At 44.5% G+C, this 19,860-nt stretch overlaps 1 protein-coding gene across 4 annotated transcripts in view; it reads left to right on the top strand.

Annotated features, from left to right (window-relative positions):
- The window catches only part of CdGAPr (GTPase-activating protein CdGAPr), a 236,132-nt gene extending 217,212 nt beyond the window's left edge, over positions 1–18,920 (top strand). For 2 of the 4 annotated variants that reach the window (XM_084606871.1, XM_084606872.1), the window contains exons 8-17: positions 394–472; positions 1,670–1,819; positions 3,789–3,891; positions 4,688–4,832; positions 6,050–6,237; positions 6,852–6,997; positions 7,902–8,097; positions 13,116–13,278; positions 14,056–14,197; positions 14,589–18,919. In XM_084606871.1, the coding sequence (XP_084462997.1) occupies positions 394–472; positions 1,670–1,819; positions 3,789–3,891; positions 4,688–4,832; positions 6,050–6,237; positions 6,852–6,997; positions 7,902–8,097; positions 13,116–13,278; positions 14,056–14,197; positions 14,589–17,857 (4,581 nt within the window). In that variant the 3' untranslated portion in view covers positions 17,858–18,919. Of the gene's footprint in view, positions 1–393; positions 473–1,669; positions 1,820–3,788; positions 3,892–4,687; positions 4,833–6,049; positions 6,238–6,851; positions 6,998–7,901; positions 8,098–13,115; positions 13,279–14,055; positions 14,198–14,588 lie in introns of all 4 variants that reach the window. The other 2 variants (XM_084606870.1, XM_084606873.1) reach the window with 2 other exon arrangements.
- Positions 18,921–19,860: the final 940 nt, after the last annotated feature.

Raw genomic sequence — 19,860 nt, 5'->3', positions numbered from 1 at the left:
GAAGTGCCATAGCAAGTACTAGGGTTAGTTCACAGCCCTCTCACAGACCTACATGAGGAAAGCATACAGCTGCTCACTAGCATAATTTGCTGGGTGGAACAACGTGAAATGTAGAAACGAAAAACTGTCAGCAACTTTGACATGTGCCTTTACAGGCTTTCCAACCTAAAGTAACCTTGCTCACAACACTTTATATTGCAATTCACGCATCATTCAGCCTCTAATTGGAAAGCTGCCACATGTATTGTCACTAAAGAATTGGTATTAACATGAAATGCGTTGTCAGCAAAGTCTAAAGCCTTACTCTTTCTTGAAATTGTCATTTAGGTAGTTAAACACATTGGACATTGCAGTGGAATGTCTTAGAAGATGTGCTCTTTATTCTTTTCCCAGGTTGGTTTCTTTCCAAGCGAATGCGTGCAAGTGATCGGTGACAAAATTCCTCACAACCTGAAGATTCCCACAAAGCCAGGTAACAAGAACTTATTTTTGATGCCCGCTTCTTCTTTTTTTTTTTTTCTTTAATTATTGGTATTCATGTTCATAACGGATAAATTCATAGGTATATTTCATGCTGTAACACTTGTGTGGGTACAGTATTAACATCATATAGATGCAAGTAGTACTGCAAAATTATTCTGCAAAATTGAACATTTAGCTGCTATGTATTACAATGTATTTCTCTTGCTGCGTTAGCGCAGTATTTGTCGTGCAGTAATGTTGAGCTGAAGATGCTTTCGATACAGTGTGCTAGATTTGCCTAAAGTACTATGGCAAGGGGTATTTGAGTTACTATATTCTATTGAGGTTAGTATCATCTCATTCTCATTTTCCTTTGAATAAAACATTTTTATTGTCATCATTGTCATTTCTGATTACTTAAAAAATTTAGTAGCTATGCATTGTCTCATTTTTGCGCAAGTTTGCCATTTCCATAGCCTCAGCTCAGATGATTTCTAGGGGCAACACTATTTACTGCATCACAGGCATCAACAGCACATTAATAATCGTTTGCTGCAAAATTAGAGGCCTATGCTCTGTCATCTCTGTCATTTCCTGTCACTGTTTTCAGCAACTGCTACAGCCAATATGTGCATATGTAACTTTCTGGTAATTTTGTAATGTTATCGCTGTGTCTAGCAAAAAACATTGTTTTAGGCCACATACTGAATTTGACTGCTAATTTTTCGCTTTTTGAAGAATTCCGCTGGGTATTTTTTTAAATAGTTCTTTGTGGCAGCGAGAGGGGGCACTCCCTTATTGAAGCAGTTGTTTTGCATATCTATGAAACTTTAAGTTTTCCCAAATGTTGTTTACCTTGCTTGTTTTGAGCCTTGAGAGTTATTGGTTGTTTGACCATTTCATGCAGCTGTCTAATCCTGAAAAACTGTTTTCGTTTGAAATGAGCTAGTTACCTAAATGTCATTTTGTCAAGCACCGTGATTGCAGCATGTGGTAGCAAGCATGGCTGTAGTGGATTGTTCCTTGCACAAGGCAGCAGAGAACAAGAAGAGCATTCGCTGAAGAGGCAACACCAAAGAGATGGCCCAAAGATATCTTTAGTGCCTTTAGTACTCCATCTTTTCCCACATTCAGTGGGTCAAAGACTACTGTAACCTATTGTGCGGCATTTGTCTCTTTCTTTTTTTCCCCCCAACAAATTTTGCAGTGTTACGGAAGCACGGCAAGCTTATTGCCTTTTTCCGGTCATTCCTGCTGTCGCGGCCCTCGCGGAGGAAACTCAAGCAAAGTGGGATCTTGAGGGAGCGGGTTTTTGGCTGCGATCTTGGCGAGCACCTCACCAACTCGGGGAGAGATGGTGAGTCCATTTTCATCAAGCTTTGGTACCCGTTAGTTTGCTCCTTCACTGTGCACAGTTGGGTGGTGTTACACTTAACACTTCTAAGACATTCCCGGGGTCTTAACTTTGTGTAGTGCAGTTTCTTTGGCATTATATGCCAAGGTGATGGGCTTGTTGTTGAATGAGCTAAACATGTGCATGGGTTTGAAAGTATTCTGTGCTGTGACACGCTGCAGGTCACTGTGATTGTGATTTGGTTGGCGCTGTTTGTTTCTCTTGCAAGCTTTTTTGTTTATATTTCTTTTCTTGACCACAATACCATGAATAATTAGCCGATGATAGCACTCCTGTGAAAAGTGTTTCAGGCATAATACTATTGCACGCTGTACTGACTACTAAATGAAGTGTTCTATAAACTAGAAAACATTTTTAAAGGGCACCTGTCATATTAGTCTGTGAAAGTTCAGAAAAAGTTGTTTATTCAAAGCACTCTGCTAGAAAGGCAATAGAAATAGGCTAGATGCATTGCTTATTCACTGTGTTGCAGTTAGCACTGTACTGTAGTAGTTTAATCCCACATGAAACAAGTGAAGAGTGGTGTCCACAAACCTTCTTTGTTTGGTGTTCTGGGACAAGGCAACAAAGCATCGACACTCTGAAAACATTTCTGATGTTTTCGTTTTGGTTTCACTGTGTGTGTGGCTGGACATGCAACACTGTAGAGCACCTGAAAACCATGTGTTACTGTTATCAAGCAGACAAGGAAAAGAGGCCATCAGTCATTGAATCCAAGGAAGGCATAGATTAGCGGAATGTCTTTCTGTTTTTTATTTGTGGTATTGATAAATGGGAAATTAACAGTGTAACCATTTGTTGGCTTATTGAAACTGAAGCTTAAAGGTAAACTTTCATTGCCAGTGCGTGCATTGTTGCCTAGCAGCAAGGTAATTTTTGGAGTAAACTTTTCTTTTTCTTTTTTTAGGAATGGAAGTATGCAGTAACTTTCTTGTCGACACACTCCTCAGTCGTAGTGAAGGCCTCCGGATTAATTTTGACTGCCGGGGTTCTCTAACATGCATTGTCATAGTAAAGCACATGGGCACCTTATGCTTAAAGAACAGGGTTGCGCACTTGTTTAGTATGCACGACTGAAATTGCAGTCAATTTTTATGATGACCCAACTTTTCAATGCATTTGTACTTCAATAATATCGAAACTCGCTGTCCAGACAATGGACCAGGTTAGAAATGTACAGAGCCCATTAGTGTCCATGTACATTGCCCCTTTAGTGGGGACAGCAATGCAAACAAAGCATTGACTGCCCCCACCATATTTTTCTTTTCTTGTATTGCAAATGGAGAACATCAACAAAAGGTATTACAAAAGTGGAAATGCCTCATGATAGGCTTTGTGATGAATGGTGAACTGACTGATGCACTTCTAGCTCAAAGGGTTCTCTTCGATTTCAACTTCACTGCTCATCGTGTATATACAGAGCCAGATCTTAAGACATTTTTTTCTTAACATGCTTCTTTTTTTTTTTTCTTCACTCATTATTGTGGATAGTTTACATTATGGACAGTTTTCTCTGCTTACCAAAGTCTCCATATGACAGTGCATATATATCTTTACCAAATGCTGCTCGTATGAACCACCCAATCCTCATTTGCATCTATACTATTTGAATTCTATCCTTATCATACTATTACTCTCGTATCGTCAGTATTATGCATGTTCACGCAAATATAGCTGGCAATTAAATTGCGTCTAGTCGTAGCTTATGCTTGTTGTTTGGATATTAACTTTTGGAAAGCAGTCATACACACATATAAATATTAAAGATGTCATTAATGTAAGTGCTGCCTCTAGTGCTTTCATTTTGACATTTTTGCAGGATTTTGTTCATTTGCTAAATTGTTCATATTTTGAAACCCATATTGTTGTTTGAACTAGTTTTACAATTAAAGGTAACTTTTTTTTCTTTCAGTGCCCTTGGTGCTCACAAGTTGTGCCAAATTCATTGAACAGTTTGGCATTGTGGATGGCATTTATAGGTTGTCAGGCGTGACATCTAACATCCAGAAGCTGAGGTGGGTCGTAGCAACTTCTTGTTTTTATTGTTCTTTTTTTTGTCATATGACTTAACTTCTTGGCTTCTCTGCGCAGCTGCTTATCATGGTTTACATGATGTAATTTTTTGCATTCAAACTCAAGTTCATTGAGTTGACTTGTTTAATGGAAAAAAAAAAAATTCATTGCTGGTAGTGTAGGAAGGTGTATGCTGAGGTGCCTCTGTCTTCTTTGTTTTATATTCTCTGTTACAGGAAAGCAGCTCCGCTATGGTGGAATCTTTATTCATGGCACTTTGAAAAGTAAACCTGTCAAACTCTGTTCATGCTGCAGTTTTTAACAAAGTTCCTCCAGCAGAACTGTATTCGACTGCGAAATTTATCTGAACGTGATGAGCACTGTGTATGTACTTTAACACATTAAAGTGGCTTCATAGCAGCAGTTTTATTCAAGCGTAATAATATATGTCATGGTCTAAAAAGCATATCTGCTGGTGTGCTGTATTGTGGTGCATCTTGTGCTCTTATGCCCTTTGCTTGGCCGTACTATTCACTATCGCTGTACCTCTCACTTGTCACCTTTTAGTGCCATACGTTGAGGCAGGACAGGCTGAGGAAGGTTTTGTGTGGTCTAAGTGCTGACTCAAACATGTACTTCATTTCAACACCAAAAGGTATAAAGCTAGGATTTGGTCTGTGTTGACATTTTCTTGAGAGCTATTAGTTTGCTGTCCATTGAAGATGAAGGGAAAAGGTTGTACTGTGTTTCTTTCTTTGGCGTCGTCACATAGCTCTTTCTTTCTCCCCGGTGCCACAGGGTAACCTTTGATGAGGATCGAGTGCCCGACCTGAATGAGGAGGAGATACGCCAAGACATACACTGCGTTGCTTCCCTGCTCAAGATGTACTTTCGGGAACTACCAAATCCACTGCTAACATACCAGCTCTACGACAAGTTTGTAGTAAGTGGATGTGCCCTGCCCTCCCGATACATGTTGCACTGTTACACCTTTAATGCATACCTGCCAACCCTCCCAATTCTTCTCTGAATATTTTTTGAACTTTTTGCGATGTTATACTTAAGGCGAGCATTTTGCACGATGTGTGGGCACGACGTCAGCATGTCACATGGTGGCAAAGGTGATTTGAAACTGAAATTAGAAATGCATTGAAAGTTTAAGCAACACCCCTCCCTTTCCCCCTGTTGGCATGAGTAAACATTTTCCTGATATTCGACCTCGCCGGGTTGGCAGGTATGATGCTGCTGTTTGTGATGGTAATAGAGTTAGTTTTACACAATAAGGCCGGAGCCAAAGCCGCACGCACCCAAGATTGCGGATCGAAGACTCCCTGATTAGGGCTGTGAAATGGGAAACCTTGGAATTCATTTCCGCTGCATCAAAACGTCAAACTGCTGTGAAATTATGTACAAATTACGACAAAACTGAGGAGACCATATCATGAAAGTTAGACCAAAGTCCAAGGAGCTTCAATGCCGAAGCTGCTCGTTAAGAATGTCTTTCGAGAAAAAAAAAAATATACTATATATAATAATATATATGTGCCGGAAGCTTCAAGTTTGCCTTTTGTCCTACAGTGATCCTGGAGAATAATTTTTCCTGCGATTTGTTCAGTTGACATTACCATTAGTAATAAAGATGCATTCATAGTTTGGATTAGAAGTATGCTGATTGTTGAACGGTTTTCTACCTTTGGTGCGAGTGCTTTCACCCATAATTATGCAAGAGCGAAGACAAGTCCCCTTGCCGAAACGTTGGCTTGGCTTGCGAACTGAGGCTCCCACTGCGACTCTCGTTCAGTGCTCTTTCATACTTTGTACCCATCTTCTTTCTCTCATTCTGCCCTTCACACATAATTGCCATTAAATTTTTGCTTAGAGTCTACGAACAAGTGCCTTCATCCGCTCTAGGCGGGTAGCCTTGCTACCAAATAACATGTCTTATGCTCTTCCTCTCTTTCTCTCTGAATATTATCTGTTCACTATGAGTAGAAAGCTGGATGGGCTACTTGCAAATTAGTATTTAGGCAAACAGTGGTTGTTCATAGTTTACCGTTTCATGGAGCCAGAATATGCGCTGCGCCTTTTCCTATGGTGCCAGAATATGCGCTGTGCCTTTTCCTCTATGCTTAATTAATGGTGCTCGCCGTGTTGTTGCAGGCGGCCATGCAACTGCAGGGGAACAACCAGCTGCTGCGCATCCGTGAGGTGGTGAAGGAGCTGCCGCCTCCCCACTACCGCACACTGGAGACGCTGGTGCGCCACCTGGCAGTCGTGGCTGCTCACGGAGACCGCACGGGCATGACCGCCAAGAACGTCGCTATCGTCTGGGCACCCAACCTGCTCAGGTAAGGCGCGTGCTTACATACTTGAATGTGACATGTTGGCTGGACCTCTCTCACTGGTGCTTGTGAACTTGGGGGAATACCTGACAGATTTGGTTATATTGCCCATCCTGTGTGACCAACAGCTCGGTACAAATTTTGGGGGTCTGCTGAACACTGTGAGGAAAGTTCTCCACCCATTCCCCTCTCCACATCTTCTTCTAGGAGATGGCGCATCCTCACGGGTATGTTCATCGGTTTACTTGTACAGTCAGGCATGGCAGGCGCATGGTTAGAAATATTAGTGGCAGAAGCAATTCGCATTTGAAAAATTAAGCAACATATTTATACATAGACCTGGAAGGAGCATGGACAAACTGAGTTATGCTGTTCGAGTTATCCAAGAATATTAAATTGTTCAATTTTAATTTATGAGTTTCCTCTGTAATAGGAGTGCGTTTTGTGGATGTCGCTGCTTCTTTGAATGAACTCCATTGACCCCTGAATTCTAGCAAAAGGATTCCCACCCAGTCTAACGGGACAGAAGTTTCACTTATATTGTTTTTCTCTCTCATAACTTCTTTAAGCTTACTGAGCAGTTTGTCATAACTGGCCTGATGTTGGTAACTGTGCTGCAGGTCCAAGGATTTGGAGGTGGCAAGCGTTGGTGCCCTGCACGTCATAGGTGTCCAGGCGGTGCTGACCGAGTACCTCATCTGCTACGTCGATCTCATTTTCAATGACAAGATGCCCACCTACCCCAGCAGTCCCGAATCTCTAGAGAGTGAGCCTGACCTCAATTTCCTCCTTGCCATCTTTCTTCTTTATCATTTTTTCCATCAAGTCAGTAATCCTCATCACCACTTTCTTCATCAAGTCACTAATCTGTGTAGAAAGTTGCACACTTTAGTTTGTAAAAGGAAAATGCTAGCTATGAGAGCGATAATGTGGCACACTTAAGAGGACTTTGAGGGGAAATTTAAATTGGCCTGCACCATTATATCGCAGCACACCAATGACAAATTGATTACTTTCACTGGAAATGGGGTTTTACTAACTCTAACGACCAAAAAAAAAGTCAAACTTTGATAAAACAAACATGCATAGGACGAATTATTGGCTTTATCAAACTCTTGCAGAATATTTTTTACAAAATTTTTTGTTACAAATTATGGATATAACGAACCATCTTGAAATTTTTCTAACTGTTCATTATAACGAGGTTTCACTGTATTGCCACCGCAGGCAGTTTTCACAAACGGCTGTATGTTTATGATAAAAGGGATAAAAGTAAAAATTATGTATGCTAAAAGTGAAGTGAGTTGTTAGTGCCCTTTAAAAATAAGTATTGCTTAAAGTCTTAAAGTCACTAGTCTTAGTGCTTAAAGTTACTAGTGATTCAAGCACAAGTGGAAAAGGAAATAAAGAGGGGGAGAGAAGAATTGGCTGTTACGATTCTTATTAAAACTTCCTGCAAAATTTCTGAAATGAAAAAGAAATCTTTTGGCGATCACTAACAAGAATAAAATATGACAGCTTGCTTTGCATTCATGCTGTCCTTATACATTAGAGTGCGGGTAGGGTAGGGGGGTGTGTCTTGGACCCCTCGAGACCCCTCCCTGACTTTCAGCCTTGGAAATAGCATTAGCTGATGTCCTAATTCTTGTGCATTGGCTTGTGGCACGCAGGCACCCCTCGAAGGGGTAGCAGACCCAAGTCTCTGGCCATCTCGACACCCACTAAGCTGCTGTCTTTGGAAGAGGCACGCTCACGAGCATTGTCATCCAACCTTCCTGGTAACCCGCAGCAGAAGTACATTGACGTGGGTGGAGGACCCGACAGCCTTCCTGCCAAGTACCACACAGTCATCGAGCTGCCTCATGGGTGAGCAACAGCATTGCATTTACTGTGGTGGCACCCGCAGTGAGAAATGCGGGTGCCACCTGACGATCTTCCAATATGCAAACAGCAACACATACCACAAAGGGCGCTAACGCACAAAGTAGTGCAGGACCCCCTTGGCCAAGGTTATCTCCCCTGTAAACTTGCTTAATGCATTACAGGTATGCATATTGCGCGAGTAAGTATGGTAGTATTGAGATTGCACAGCCATCGAAAAGACTGCTTTTGACGCAGCTTGCGTGCACTTCCGTCACTGCACGTTTAAATAGATGCCACATGTGCATTGAAAATAACAGTCTGGACAAAGCGCCATAAATATGTCTGCTCTGACTATTTGAAGAGATTTTATGTTAAGCACTACAGCCATGCATGCGACATGTGTTCCTGTTCAGACTCTATTTTACACTGCCACTGTTTGGCAGCAGTGTCTGTATTAGGCAGTCACATCATACAGAGGGGGGAAAAAAATGAAATCAAGCCTATGATTTGCCTGCAAAACGTATGCGAGACATAAATGTAACCACAATGGTGGTGCACTTCCTGCGGCGATGTGCAGCCCAGCCCGCCAGGCGACACTGCGGCACAAGCTCCATGGTGTTAGCCCTAATGGGCTCCTCCCCTGACGTAACAGCGGAAGGCACTTTCTAACTATCCACCGCACATCATAGACAGATGTAACCATGTTATCACCGGCATACAGTAACTTCACGTTTTGTGAACATAAAATTGATTTCTGTGATGACTTCACGGGCTATGTGCAGAGACCCGCCCCGCACCAACGGCCATAGGTCTCACACGTGGAGTCTGAGCCATCGGCAGAACTGTCACTGCAAGCCATCATATTCTGAACTGTATCGATGCGCGCACTTGTCCCCTTCTTAATTGCAATTCGAAACAGTGATGTGACGCCTGGCAATGAAGTGCTCCGCCATTTTCTCTCATTCCAGACAGTTCATGTCGGTCATTGTACGAAGGGAGCTGTGCTTAATTTTTTGCCGCGTAATCGAAGGTTTTTGTGCATTATTCTTATGAGGGATTTGCTGGGTCCGGGCCGATTCGTCGTAAAATATGTGGATTGCCACATAAACGGAAGACTCATAATCGGGGTTTTACTGTAAAAGTTACCTCTGAGATAATAAATGATTTTCCCAATTGACCATATTAAAATTTCATTGGTCAACACAAAAGATTTAAAGGAAAAGAATAGAAACATTCTTCTATGTTATTCATTGTGGATTGTGAGTTTTATTTCAAAGGGAATATGGAGTGGATAGCTATTCGTTTGGACAGTTTCGAAGCGAACTGAATAGTTTGTGACTAGAAATATAGTACTAGTAAAAAAAAAAAAAAAGAAAGAAGCAGTTCAGTAGCATTTCCTGCGGCTCCCCAGCTATGACAGAAACACCGACAGAGTACTTGCATCAGTCAGAGTGGCATAGCTTTGTATTCTTATTTTTTTCTTCTTATTTAAGGCCTTCTGTGCAGCGGGTGTAACACGGTTCTTGCCGCGGCATACTTACTTTCTTGCATCTGGACCTTGTATTCGTCCCATGAAGTGCACTTGCCACTGGAAGTGCTGAAGTGTGCAGCCATCGAAAACAGAGTTGCTGTCTTCGCACCATATGCGCGGCACGTGCAGCCATTGAGAGTGCGGAAGTCGCAGAAGTGTCAGGGCGAACATAAAACAACTGACAGCTTCTTCCAACAGTTTATTTTTCTTAATCCTCGAACTTCAAAATACTTTGAAGCATATTTGAACTTCAGAATACAGTCAAACCCGGTTCAATCAAACTCGCAAAAAAACAGCAATTAATTCAATGTAAATCATTTAAAGAATTTGACAATGTACAAACTACACCCCATTAAAAAGCGTTCTTTATTTATTAAATACATGTACCGTAGGAGTATTAGCGCGAGAAATAACCGCTGATCTTCTTCTGCTTTTTAACTTTGAAAGTGTGTGTACTTCTCAGTGTTGTCAAGTGACTGAGAACAGCTGAGCCCACAACCTTCTGTGCACGCACGGTGGCGGCAAACAATGCTCAGCGCATGGAGTGCATCGGAACATGATGGCGGGTCGAAACTCGTTGGGTTCTCGCATTTACTGTTGCCAGCCAAGATCCCTAGCCAAATCAGCAGCGACGTCTTCGTCAAAGAGCTCTCCGGTAGTCACAACATGCTCGTCGACGCAGATGAAGTCTGTTGCTGCAGTCCCATCGTAAACAGCACCTTGGAACTCGGACAGCTGGCCAAACAAATCATCAAGTTCCTTGAGCGGTTTGCTGCTTTCTAAGGGTTCATTGCAATTTTCAGATGAACTCACGCCAGCCTCGCCGGAAACGCAGAGTCCACAGTGACGGAAGCAATGCTGGATTGTTTCTTTTTTCTCGTTGTTCTATGATACATTCAACATCATTGTTGCACCCAGGATGTCAATTTTCAATTCCCGGCCAGTGCAAAGGTTTAGCAATAGCCAGAGTTTTGTTTGGAAGCATTTGCCAGCGCAAAGCAGTCTCATCGGCATTAAAAATATCACGGGAATGGCATCTTGTCGTAATGTCACTTCATTTTTCTTCAGTCCACTTGTTCGTGCTATCGACGTTCACCGCGTGGCTTTCAACACTGACAGCGGTGCTGATAATGCTGTGGTGCTCTTCGAAACGCTGCAGCCAACCTGAGCTGCCTTTGAAGTCGGGTCAGGTTGAGCATGAAAGTGAAATCCTTTGCTTTCTCTTCAGTGGGCCTGAAAAAGGAATATTTCTTGAGCTAACATTCACAAACCGCTTATACACTGCTGCCTCCATGTCTTCATATGCAGCTGTTTGTACTCGTCGAGCACTGGTTGCAGCAGGCCTCTTGTCCGCCTTAGCCCTAATGTCTGCCTTATTTTTCAGTATCATACTCTGCATGCTTCTAAGGGCACTGTACGCTGCGGCGACATCCGGCTTCTCGTCTCCACGTTCAGTGAACACGAGAGAGGAAGAGAGCGGTCGAACTACTTTTGCTAAGGGTGGCCGTGTGGCTGTCTGAGGGTGCAAGAGCAGCGCCGCACGAGTGCAGGTGTGCTAAACCACTTTGGTGAAGGGGTGGGGAAGTGCTGGCGAAGGTTGCCTGGTCGCTGCATGGGAAAGCCAACTTCTGGGCACGGTTTTGCGCTGCTTAAAGTTTGATATATTGCACGCGGCTGCTATTTTTGTTCGATTTATCCGTACATTTTGCTATATATTGTTACGGGGAAGATCCACAGTTCAATAGCTGTCCGTACAACTAACGCTGATGACAGCACAGATCTCGGCGTTGTCGTCTTCTGAAAGTCTGTCGCACTTTATCATCCTCAGCACAACCAGCGAATACTGCTAAGTAACACTAACCCTTCTCGGGAAAAGCACAGTCCTGGTGCGTTCTACGTTAGTGAAATAAAACATGCATAATAGGGCTTTGGACGGGACACATGCACTATTTCGGAGTGTGGCGCTGTGGACGAGAACTTTGGATACACAGATTCAACTTCGTATGCGACGTCTGTCACGGGGCGCAAAACACTGTAAGGGCCTGTGTAATGGGCCAAAATTTTTTCGCACAACCCCACTCGACGGTACGGGAGCCACAGCGAGACTAGAGATCCAGGAGTGTAGTGGACATCACATAGGCGACTGTTGTACTGGACTTTTTGGGGGTCTTGGGGCGCAGAGAGCCTGGCGCGAGCTATCCAGCGGGCATCATGAGCACCCGATGACGGCATCACTGGCGTAAGTACTGGTGGCGTCTGCCGTGGGTAGTGAGGTGTCGATGGGCAGTAACGGGTGTCGGCCAAATAACAGATATAATGGAGAGTATCCAGCGGTAGAACGGACAGATGAGTTGTAGGCGAATGTCACAAAGGGTAGATGAACGTTCCAATCCTGGTGGTCGTCAGACACATACATGGCCAGCATATCTGTGAGTGTATGGTTTATACGTTCCATGAGGCCGTTGGTCTTGGGGTGATAGGCGGTGGTGAATTTGTGGCGGACGGAGCACAAGCGGGGAATTTCGTCAACCACTCGCGATAGAAAGCAGCGGCCACGATCAATGAGTAGTTCACGAGGGGCACCATGATGAAGAAGCACGTTTTCTAGAACATCACCTCCACCAAGTGATGTTACAGGGAAGATCCACAGTTAGTTAACTGTCCGCACAACTCACGTTGATGACAGCACAGATCTCAGCGTCGTCTTCTTCTGGGAGTCTGTCGCACTTCATCATCCTCAGCACGACCAGCGAATACCGCTAAGTAACAATGTTCTTATTGTAACATTACGGTGTTCATAAATTGTTCGATGCACGTAAACGTGTTCAATATAGTCGGGTTTGACTGCTATTCATTTCTAAGCCCAAATCGAATAGCACCCTGCTGCAGTTGTGCAGTGGTCAAGATGCCCAACTACTGTGAAGGGGTTCCCGTGTTCGATCCCGACTGCCGGCGGCTGCATTTCGGTGGAAGCGAAACGAAGAGGCGTCTGAGTGCTGTGCAATGTTAGTGCACATTAAGGATCCCCACGTGGTCGAAATTACTCCGTAGTCCTCTACTACGGCTCCTCTTTCTCTCCCTCTCTTTACCACTTTCACTCTGACCTTTCTCCCTTCCCTTACGGCACGGTTCAGGTGTCCACAGAAACAAGTGTGACAGATACTGCGTCTTTCCCTTCCTGTGAACCATTTGTTATCGTTCGCTACGTCATTCGAAGCATTCAAATATTTGCGCAACCTACCTATATGCTTTCCTCAGCTTACTGCTCGCTTTCTTATTATACGAAACTAATAAGCACTGATTCATGAGACAATCAAATGGATCAGAGCTTAGGCACGGAATTCGCTGTGCAAGATGCACTTTGAGAGTACAGGTGACGCATCATCACAATGTTGTACATTCAGCCTTGTGCAAGTCTCACAGGTTATTGGCTTGGTTTTCTTTTTTTTCTCTCTCTCATTTTTCTCCGGTCCTCTTTTCTGTGCTGCAGCAAACGGGGTAGTGGCAAGCTGAAGAAGTCGCCTATGGGCTGGAAGTCATTCTTCGCCCGCGGCTGGCACTCGGGCAGCACCAGGGAGAAGGACAAGCACGGACCAGGACTTCGCAAGGCCAGCACTGGGTCACTGCCACACCACCAGAGCCTGCCCATACAGGTAGCAGCAATCTCGATGAAATCCAGTCACTGCTGTGTGACAAATCTTTCATTGATCTAGATGACCATCAGATTGATGGTCCATCTTCACACATATGACATATTAAAGAAAATGACTCATAAGATTGCAAAATAATAGGCAGTGTGTATTGCTCTAGCAGTTTATTGTAGAACACATTTACTTAGTCACAAAATAATGCTTCATTAGCTAAAGGAAACTGCAATTGAGCAGGTTCATTGTTCTTTTGCACATCTTGTGTCATGCTTCATGAATTCGTTGAATTTTTGCCCTGGTAGCATCTGCTTTTTTTTTTTTTTTTTTTTTGTATTTACCATACTTTTGGCTTTTGCTTCCTGTTTTCTTCCTCAAACTTGTTGGCGTGAGAACCGCAGATGAAACTCGTGTTGAATCCTTATTTGGAACTGCTTTCAGAATTTGTTGGCTTCAAGTTAGTGCTAAAGCAACTGATCTATACGTTCAGAAATTAGTGTGTCCACTAAGTTCTGGTACATACCACAGTTTCTGCAAGACTGCCATTGGGTGAATGTAGAAGGGGAGGGGGCGTTCTGTTTCCTGCTTCAGAACTGCTCTTGCTTATGAGAAAGATGGGTGTTCTCATTCAGAGTTTAGGAGGGCAGATATGTCGGCCAGTTGATAAGACATCCGAGATTAAAAACTGCCGCTGACCTCATTCAGAGGTCAGTGTCAGTTTGTTGCTATATGCATGCATTATCTCACTGATAGTTTCCATTCCTTTTTCATTTTTTTTTTTTTCAGGACAAGGCACTCACAGAGGCAGACCTAACACACAGTGCTTCCAAACAGCTGAGGAGTGTGAAGAGTGCCGAGTCCCTTATATCAAGTGGAGGCCACTCGGGTAGAAATTCTGATGTCTTGGACTCATGCAACTCGTCTTCAGGTAAGGACAAACTGCTCACTTTTTGGTTTGGCCTTGGGATCTTCTGAACTTTCTCAGTTTTTTTGCAATGATTTAAATCTGTTTTGTCTGCCAGTTTGTCTGTTTGTTGTAATTTCTGGCCATAGAAAAAAAAAAAAAAAACTCTCCAGACTGCTTGTAACATGCTCTTTCCAAGCACCATTAGTTATGAGAATAGTGCCAATTTAAAGTATATCGCTGAATTAGGTTGCCATAGCTACTTCACAATGCAGCTTTCTTTCCTTTCTTCAAAGCATGTTGGCATGAAATGAGGAGGTGCTAGAAGTTTTGATATTGCGCAGTTTTAAGTTTGGTATCATTGCTGCTGCTACGCTTTTCTTTAATCTGCAACATCACATGTTCCACTTTGCAGACGCTTCAAGAGTGCAGCCATTCCAGTGGCTCCCAGAGGGCACGCCGGCCTCATCCCCAAGTGGCCTACACAAGCACGTGCGCTCTGTATCGCACGACTCTTACTTCGAACGGGGTGGGCTGGACATGTCTCTGGAGGACGTGCACGCCGCCTTTGGGCTCGGCTCCCAGCTTCCTGCTGGGGCGCCAGGAGTCTACAAGGCAGCGGGCAGTCAAACCACCATTGGCCCACACAAGTCGCCACGGAAGCAGAAACTGTGTTCCGACAGTAGCGACGGTGCCAGTCCCAAAGTGCAGCGGCTCAGCGATTGCACCCAGGCACCCACATTCCACTCTAGTCAGGAGGCCGCTGTGGAAGGCACGTTCAACAAGATGGACACTGCTCCTTCCAGCGACCACGCTTCCTCTCATCCTCAGTTTTCAACGTATGCAGCAGTCTCCAGCGAACAGGGTTCCGACAGGCGACAGCAGTCGACTCGTTCACTGACCCCTTTTTCGAGCCGACAACCAATGGCTGTGTCCAGCCCTGACGATATCGAACCGTACACGTCCCCATCGCCGCAAGAGCACTCGTCGCAACCACCAAGCCAGTTTCGAAGTGTGGTATCGCCAACTCATCTTGGCAACGAAAAGATGGTCCTAGTGGAGGTCCATGCGACCGAAGAAAGTAACGACCAACAACGAGAAACTATTGATGGTGGGCTGGTCTTCCATCGCCCTTTTGTCGAGGACGTGGAAGATGCGGATGGCCCTTGTGGGAGCACCGGTGGTTCGACCGAATTTGACGAATCCGAAAGTCACGCGGGAACGAGTTTGTCTCTCGCTGAGGACATTGCGACATCGCTTAAGATGAGCTGCTGCCAGTTTGACACGGACTTCTTAGTTGGAGACTCCTGTGGCCAGGGTCTCGAAACTAGCTTTCTTAACCGCATGAGTGCCTCGCTTCCATACATAGAGGACACTGACACGTCAGCGTCACCATTGTCATCACCATGTGCCGGCTGTGAACTGCTTCCTCTGGAGATGTCAACAACAAGGTCAACACCGTCACCCTCTGATGTGCCGCAGAGTGGTGCTTGTGATGGTAGCGGCAGCGAACAGATGAGCTCGTCATTTTTGGCGGCTTCGGTTGTGGACGAGAGTCTTGATACTCCTGTTTCTGTGATGCCAGAGGACGATGGCCTTCGGACGTTTGTGGACAGTGAAGTGCATAGTCTCTGTGGTGTGGTTGATGTGGTTCAGAGGGTAGAGGCGCTGAACAGCAGTGTTGTTCCTGCTGACACAGCAAGTGCTACGGCTGTTGATGAGGAAAGCTCATCTTCAGATGGGGAAGAGGACAATGAGGAAGCTATGCCTTACTCTTACTTGGACGAGAGTCCACTGTTGAGTGATGCTTGCGGTGGCATGCTGCATTCTCAGAGCCAGGACCAAAACCTATGCCTTCTCTCCCCTCGGGAGCCTGCAGTACTTGAGGGAGAGAGAGAGCTCCCAGACCCAGGTGAGACATGTGAAATGGCCCAAGAAATGTTGGGCTCTTCAGAAGAATGCAAAATGCAGGTTGAGTCTTGCATAACAGAAACAGTGGCAATGGTGTGTGACGTGGCTGTAGGTTCAGAAGCTGGTGTGCCTGACAATGCGGAATTCGAGTTATTAGATTTTAGCAGCAGCTCTGTCGGAGGACCAAAAGATTCTGGTGATCAGGATTTACTTGATGTTTCAGAGAATCGTCTACTTAATTCTAGTCCTGAAATTTCACTTAACTCTACTCGCTTACCTGACCATGACATTGTGGCAGCAGACTCCAATTTGCCCAGTGTTGCTTCATCCAATTCTCAGAAACCCATTGATATCATAGACGTTAGCCAAGTACGCTCACATAATAAAGAGACTGTAGCGGCTGAGAAGTCATTAGTGGAGCTCCAACAAGGTGAAACCGTTCATGCAGCTCACAAGAAGGAAGCTGAATCAATTGAGTATGTTAATGAACCTGTGGCTGATTCTGGTGTGGTAAACGACTCGAAGCCATTGATTGATTTTAGCGACGATGAGGTGCAGCTTAGATCATCCCCACGCCAAGTGAGAGTCATTGAAGCAAAACGAAAGTCTGAAGTGATGAAACCAAATGCTGCAGGTACAGATATAGACAGAAAGCGTCTCTCTGAGCCGCCCCAGTATTCACGCTCGGAAAAGAGAGGTTCAGTGAAAGAACTCTTGTCCAAGTTTGAACCAGCTGATGCACATGGCGGCAGTGCAGACTTAAGTCCATCAAAGACTTGCCAACCTAGCCTTTTTACTCAGCTTAAGGTTATGCGGCTCCAGTCACTTAAGAACCCTTCTTCTCCGTCGACCAATTATGATCCCTGGTCTGACCCCATTCTTGACCAAGAGGACCAGGATGACAATTTGTGCCACAGAGAAGAAACCATCGCTGTTGGCACAGCCGCTAAAAATAATACTGTTCACAATGAAGTGGGAACAACAGTGGCAGTCCAACCTTCAGCTTCAGAACCCAACGTCACGAGTGGCGCAGCAGAAATTGTCCTGGATGCTGCTGTAACTGATAGCAGCACCAGGCCATCTACTCTGGAGCTGCGGAAGGTTAATGTGCCAAACCAGGTCGAGGAGAAGCAGACTAACCAGGCACCATTTAAGACTGAAGCAACGCGCAGTTCTTCGGTTCCTTCTGTTGAGAGCGAAGTGAGTCGTAGGCGGATCGAGAAGATCAAGGAGGAACGCCGTGCCCAGCTGAGAGAAAAGCTAAAGTCCGAAGGTTGCCGCTCCCACTCGGATGAGGCAGTCATCACCAAAGCAGAAGTAAAGCTTAGGAGGACTTCGGACGACGTCGCGCTGTGGAATGTGGACATTGTGCCACTGCGACAGGCAAACCGTGAGAACGAGAGGCAGCAGCTGCCTGCAGTTAAAAGCTGGCCGAAGCAAGCAGTGTCAGGGGACCAGAAGAGGAGGGACTCTGCTAAGCAAACTACCATCGATGTCGTAGACAGAAAACCGCCAGCAGGTAGGACTTCACCAGTCAAGACATCTCCTGTCAAAAACTCTCCGACAAAGGCTTCGCCCATTAAGTCATCGCCCATCAAGTCGCAGCCTGCCAGGTCTCCAGCCCAGCAGGCAGAGACCATCATCCGAAAGCAGGACCTCTCCCCACCCAAGCGGATCCGCGACAGGGCGGCCATGTTTGAATGTCGTAGCCAGAAGGAGCAGACGCGCCCTCCTCCGCCACGGCTTGCTCGTGCCGACCTTTCCTCATTCTGAGAAATGGGCCACCATTCCACAGCACCTGCTGCACGTCGTACTCTCAACCTCTTTGTTTCCTTTCTTCCTTTTTAATCTTCTGCTGAATGATAAGCGTCCCAAGTAATTGGGTCCCCATTGTAATGTTAAAAATGACCAATGGAGAGAAAGGTTTGGTGCTACTCTGCCATAGTCCTGTTTGTGTATACGTCATAGGGCACCGCATTGTTGTTCATATATGCCTCAACTTCATTCAGTAAACTCATCAGAAAGTAGGTGGCGAAAATCACATGGTACACTCAGTTCAGCGTTGTGAACAAGAGTAAGGGACCTTTGGTGCCGTTTGAATTTCGTCAGGTGCTCGCTGAGAGCTTGCTGAATAGGGCCTATGCTGTTCTCCCTGTCTGCGAGGCCAAACAGCTTCCAACTAAAAAGCCAAAGTATGCGTAGTGACAACGACAGGAAGCTTGCATTGCTGTACAGTGGCTGCTGCTTTTCTTTTTCTGGTATGCTGGTGTCACGCTCAGTGAACGTACATGTTTGTATGCTCGTCTTCTTTGTTGGCAATGATGCACTGAGATTTTGTCTCTTTTATTGAGAAACTTTTTATACAATGCCCACAACCTTTTCTGTTCGCGCCTGGGTAGAAAACAGGGGTTCAAGAGGTGGAGTGCACTTGTTGCATCTTTGTTCTCTTCAAATCTTAATTTTGTTTTTTGCTTTTCATGAATGCTGTGTACATACTTGTTGCTGGTTTTTACGCTGTAATAAGATTATATATATATTATAGATATATACATATGAACATTTATGAGAAATATATATATGTATGTGACATCATCATAACTTGCCTGTGACCTGGTTTCTTTTGCAAGCAATATTTGTGAGTGTTTTTCAAGTAGGTCACTGTTGGAAATGTAGGGCTTTGTAGTGTGGTGAGGAAACGCATTTGTAATCAACATATGCGAGGAGCTGCATAAGATGGCGCCATCATACTTCTGCATGAAGAGCAAGTAAAAGCTTAGAGCTAAGCCCATCGGATTGCAGTTTCAAAGTATTATACACACTATTCATTACCGTTGTAGTCCAAGTGGTGTCATATTGTCTCCCGATGACAGCAGGAACCAAAGGAATATAGGACAGTGACCAGCAAACATGATCTGAAACTCAAGCAGCTATTATGCTGAAGTCCTTCGGACTGTTATGGCAAGCTGCAGTTTGTAAAGAGTAATGAGGGAACAAGAAAATTGGTAAGTTTCTTGGAAGTATGGACGTAGTTGGTGATATATTCTCTCTGATTGTCAGTGGCACCTTGAGGCATACGGAATGACCATATTGTGTTGAAGATACATGAGATTATCTTGAAAGCTCTGCTTGCAAGTTCTACAAAGGTTTGTGCCAATCACAAGTTTTCTGTCTCTTTGCAAAAGACACAGCTCCTAATTTCTTGCCAGCATGCTATGCACCCTTAATACTAATACTTAATACTGATTAGGGAGCCAACCTTATACATGCACTTCATACATAACATGCGAAAGTTCTAAACCATTTTTTTGCAGTTTTGTTTTCAATAAGAGAAATTGCCTTGTACTGGCAACATTGGGCCTGACATTACTGCTTGAGTGGAAAGTATTTTCACCTCTGCCCAGAAAATGCCACAAAACTAAATATGAAACTTTCGTACCATCAGCGAATTCTACCAAGTGACTGCGTGTGTATGCATTTGCTACCTTTGTTGGATGCACAGTTTTTTTCTTTTCAAAGATAACTGTCCTCACAAAAAAAAAAATAGGGACAGCGCACAACTTACTCTAAGTGTAATCGAATGAGCACACATATGAGTTCCAGCTTCGTTTTGTCATTGCAAAAGTACTGCACAGGCTTATCTGGAGCCACACTTGGTTAACGTTGCATGTGGTCAATGAAAATGGGCTTGCTTATGAATGAAGCAACCCTGGTGGACGTCAATGCTACCATGGATGTCTTGTTCAGTTTGAGTTCATTGGATCACCCACAAGTGACCT

Source organism: Amblyomma maculatum, chromosome 6 (genome assembly GCF_055883805.1).
Source record: "Amblyomma maculatum isolate TAMU_Amacu chromosome 6, ASM5588380v1, whole genome shotgun sequence".
In the NCBI taxonomy this organism is placed as follows: Eukaryota; Metazoa; Arthropoda; class Arachnida; order Ixodida; family Ixodidae; genus Amblyomma; species Amblyomma maculatum.
Note: the sequence above shows the minus strand (reverse complement) of the source record. Positions and strands in the feature narration are given on the sequence as shown.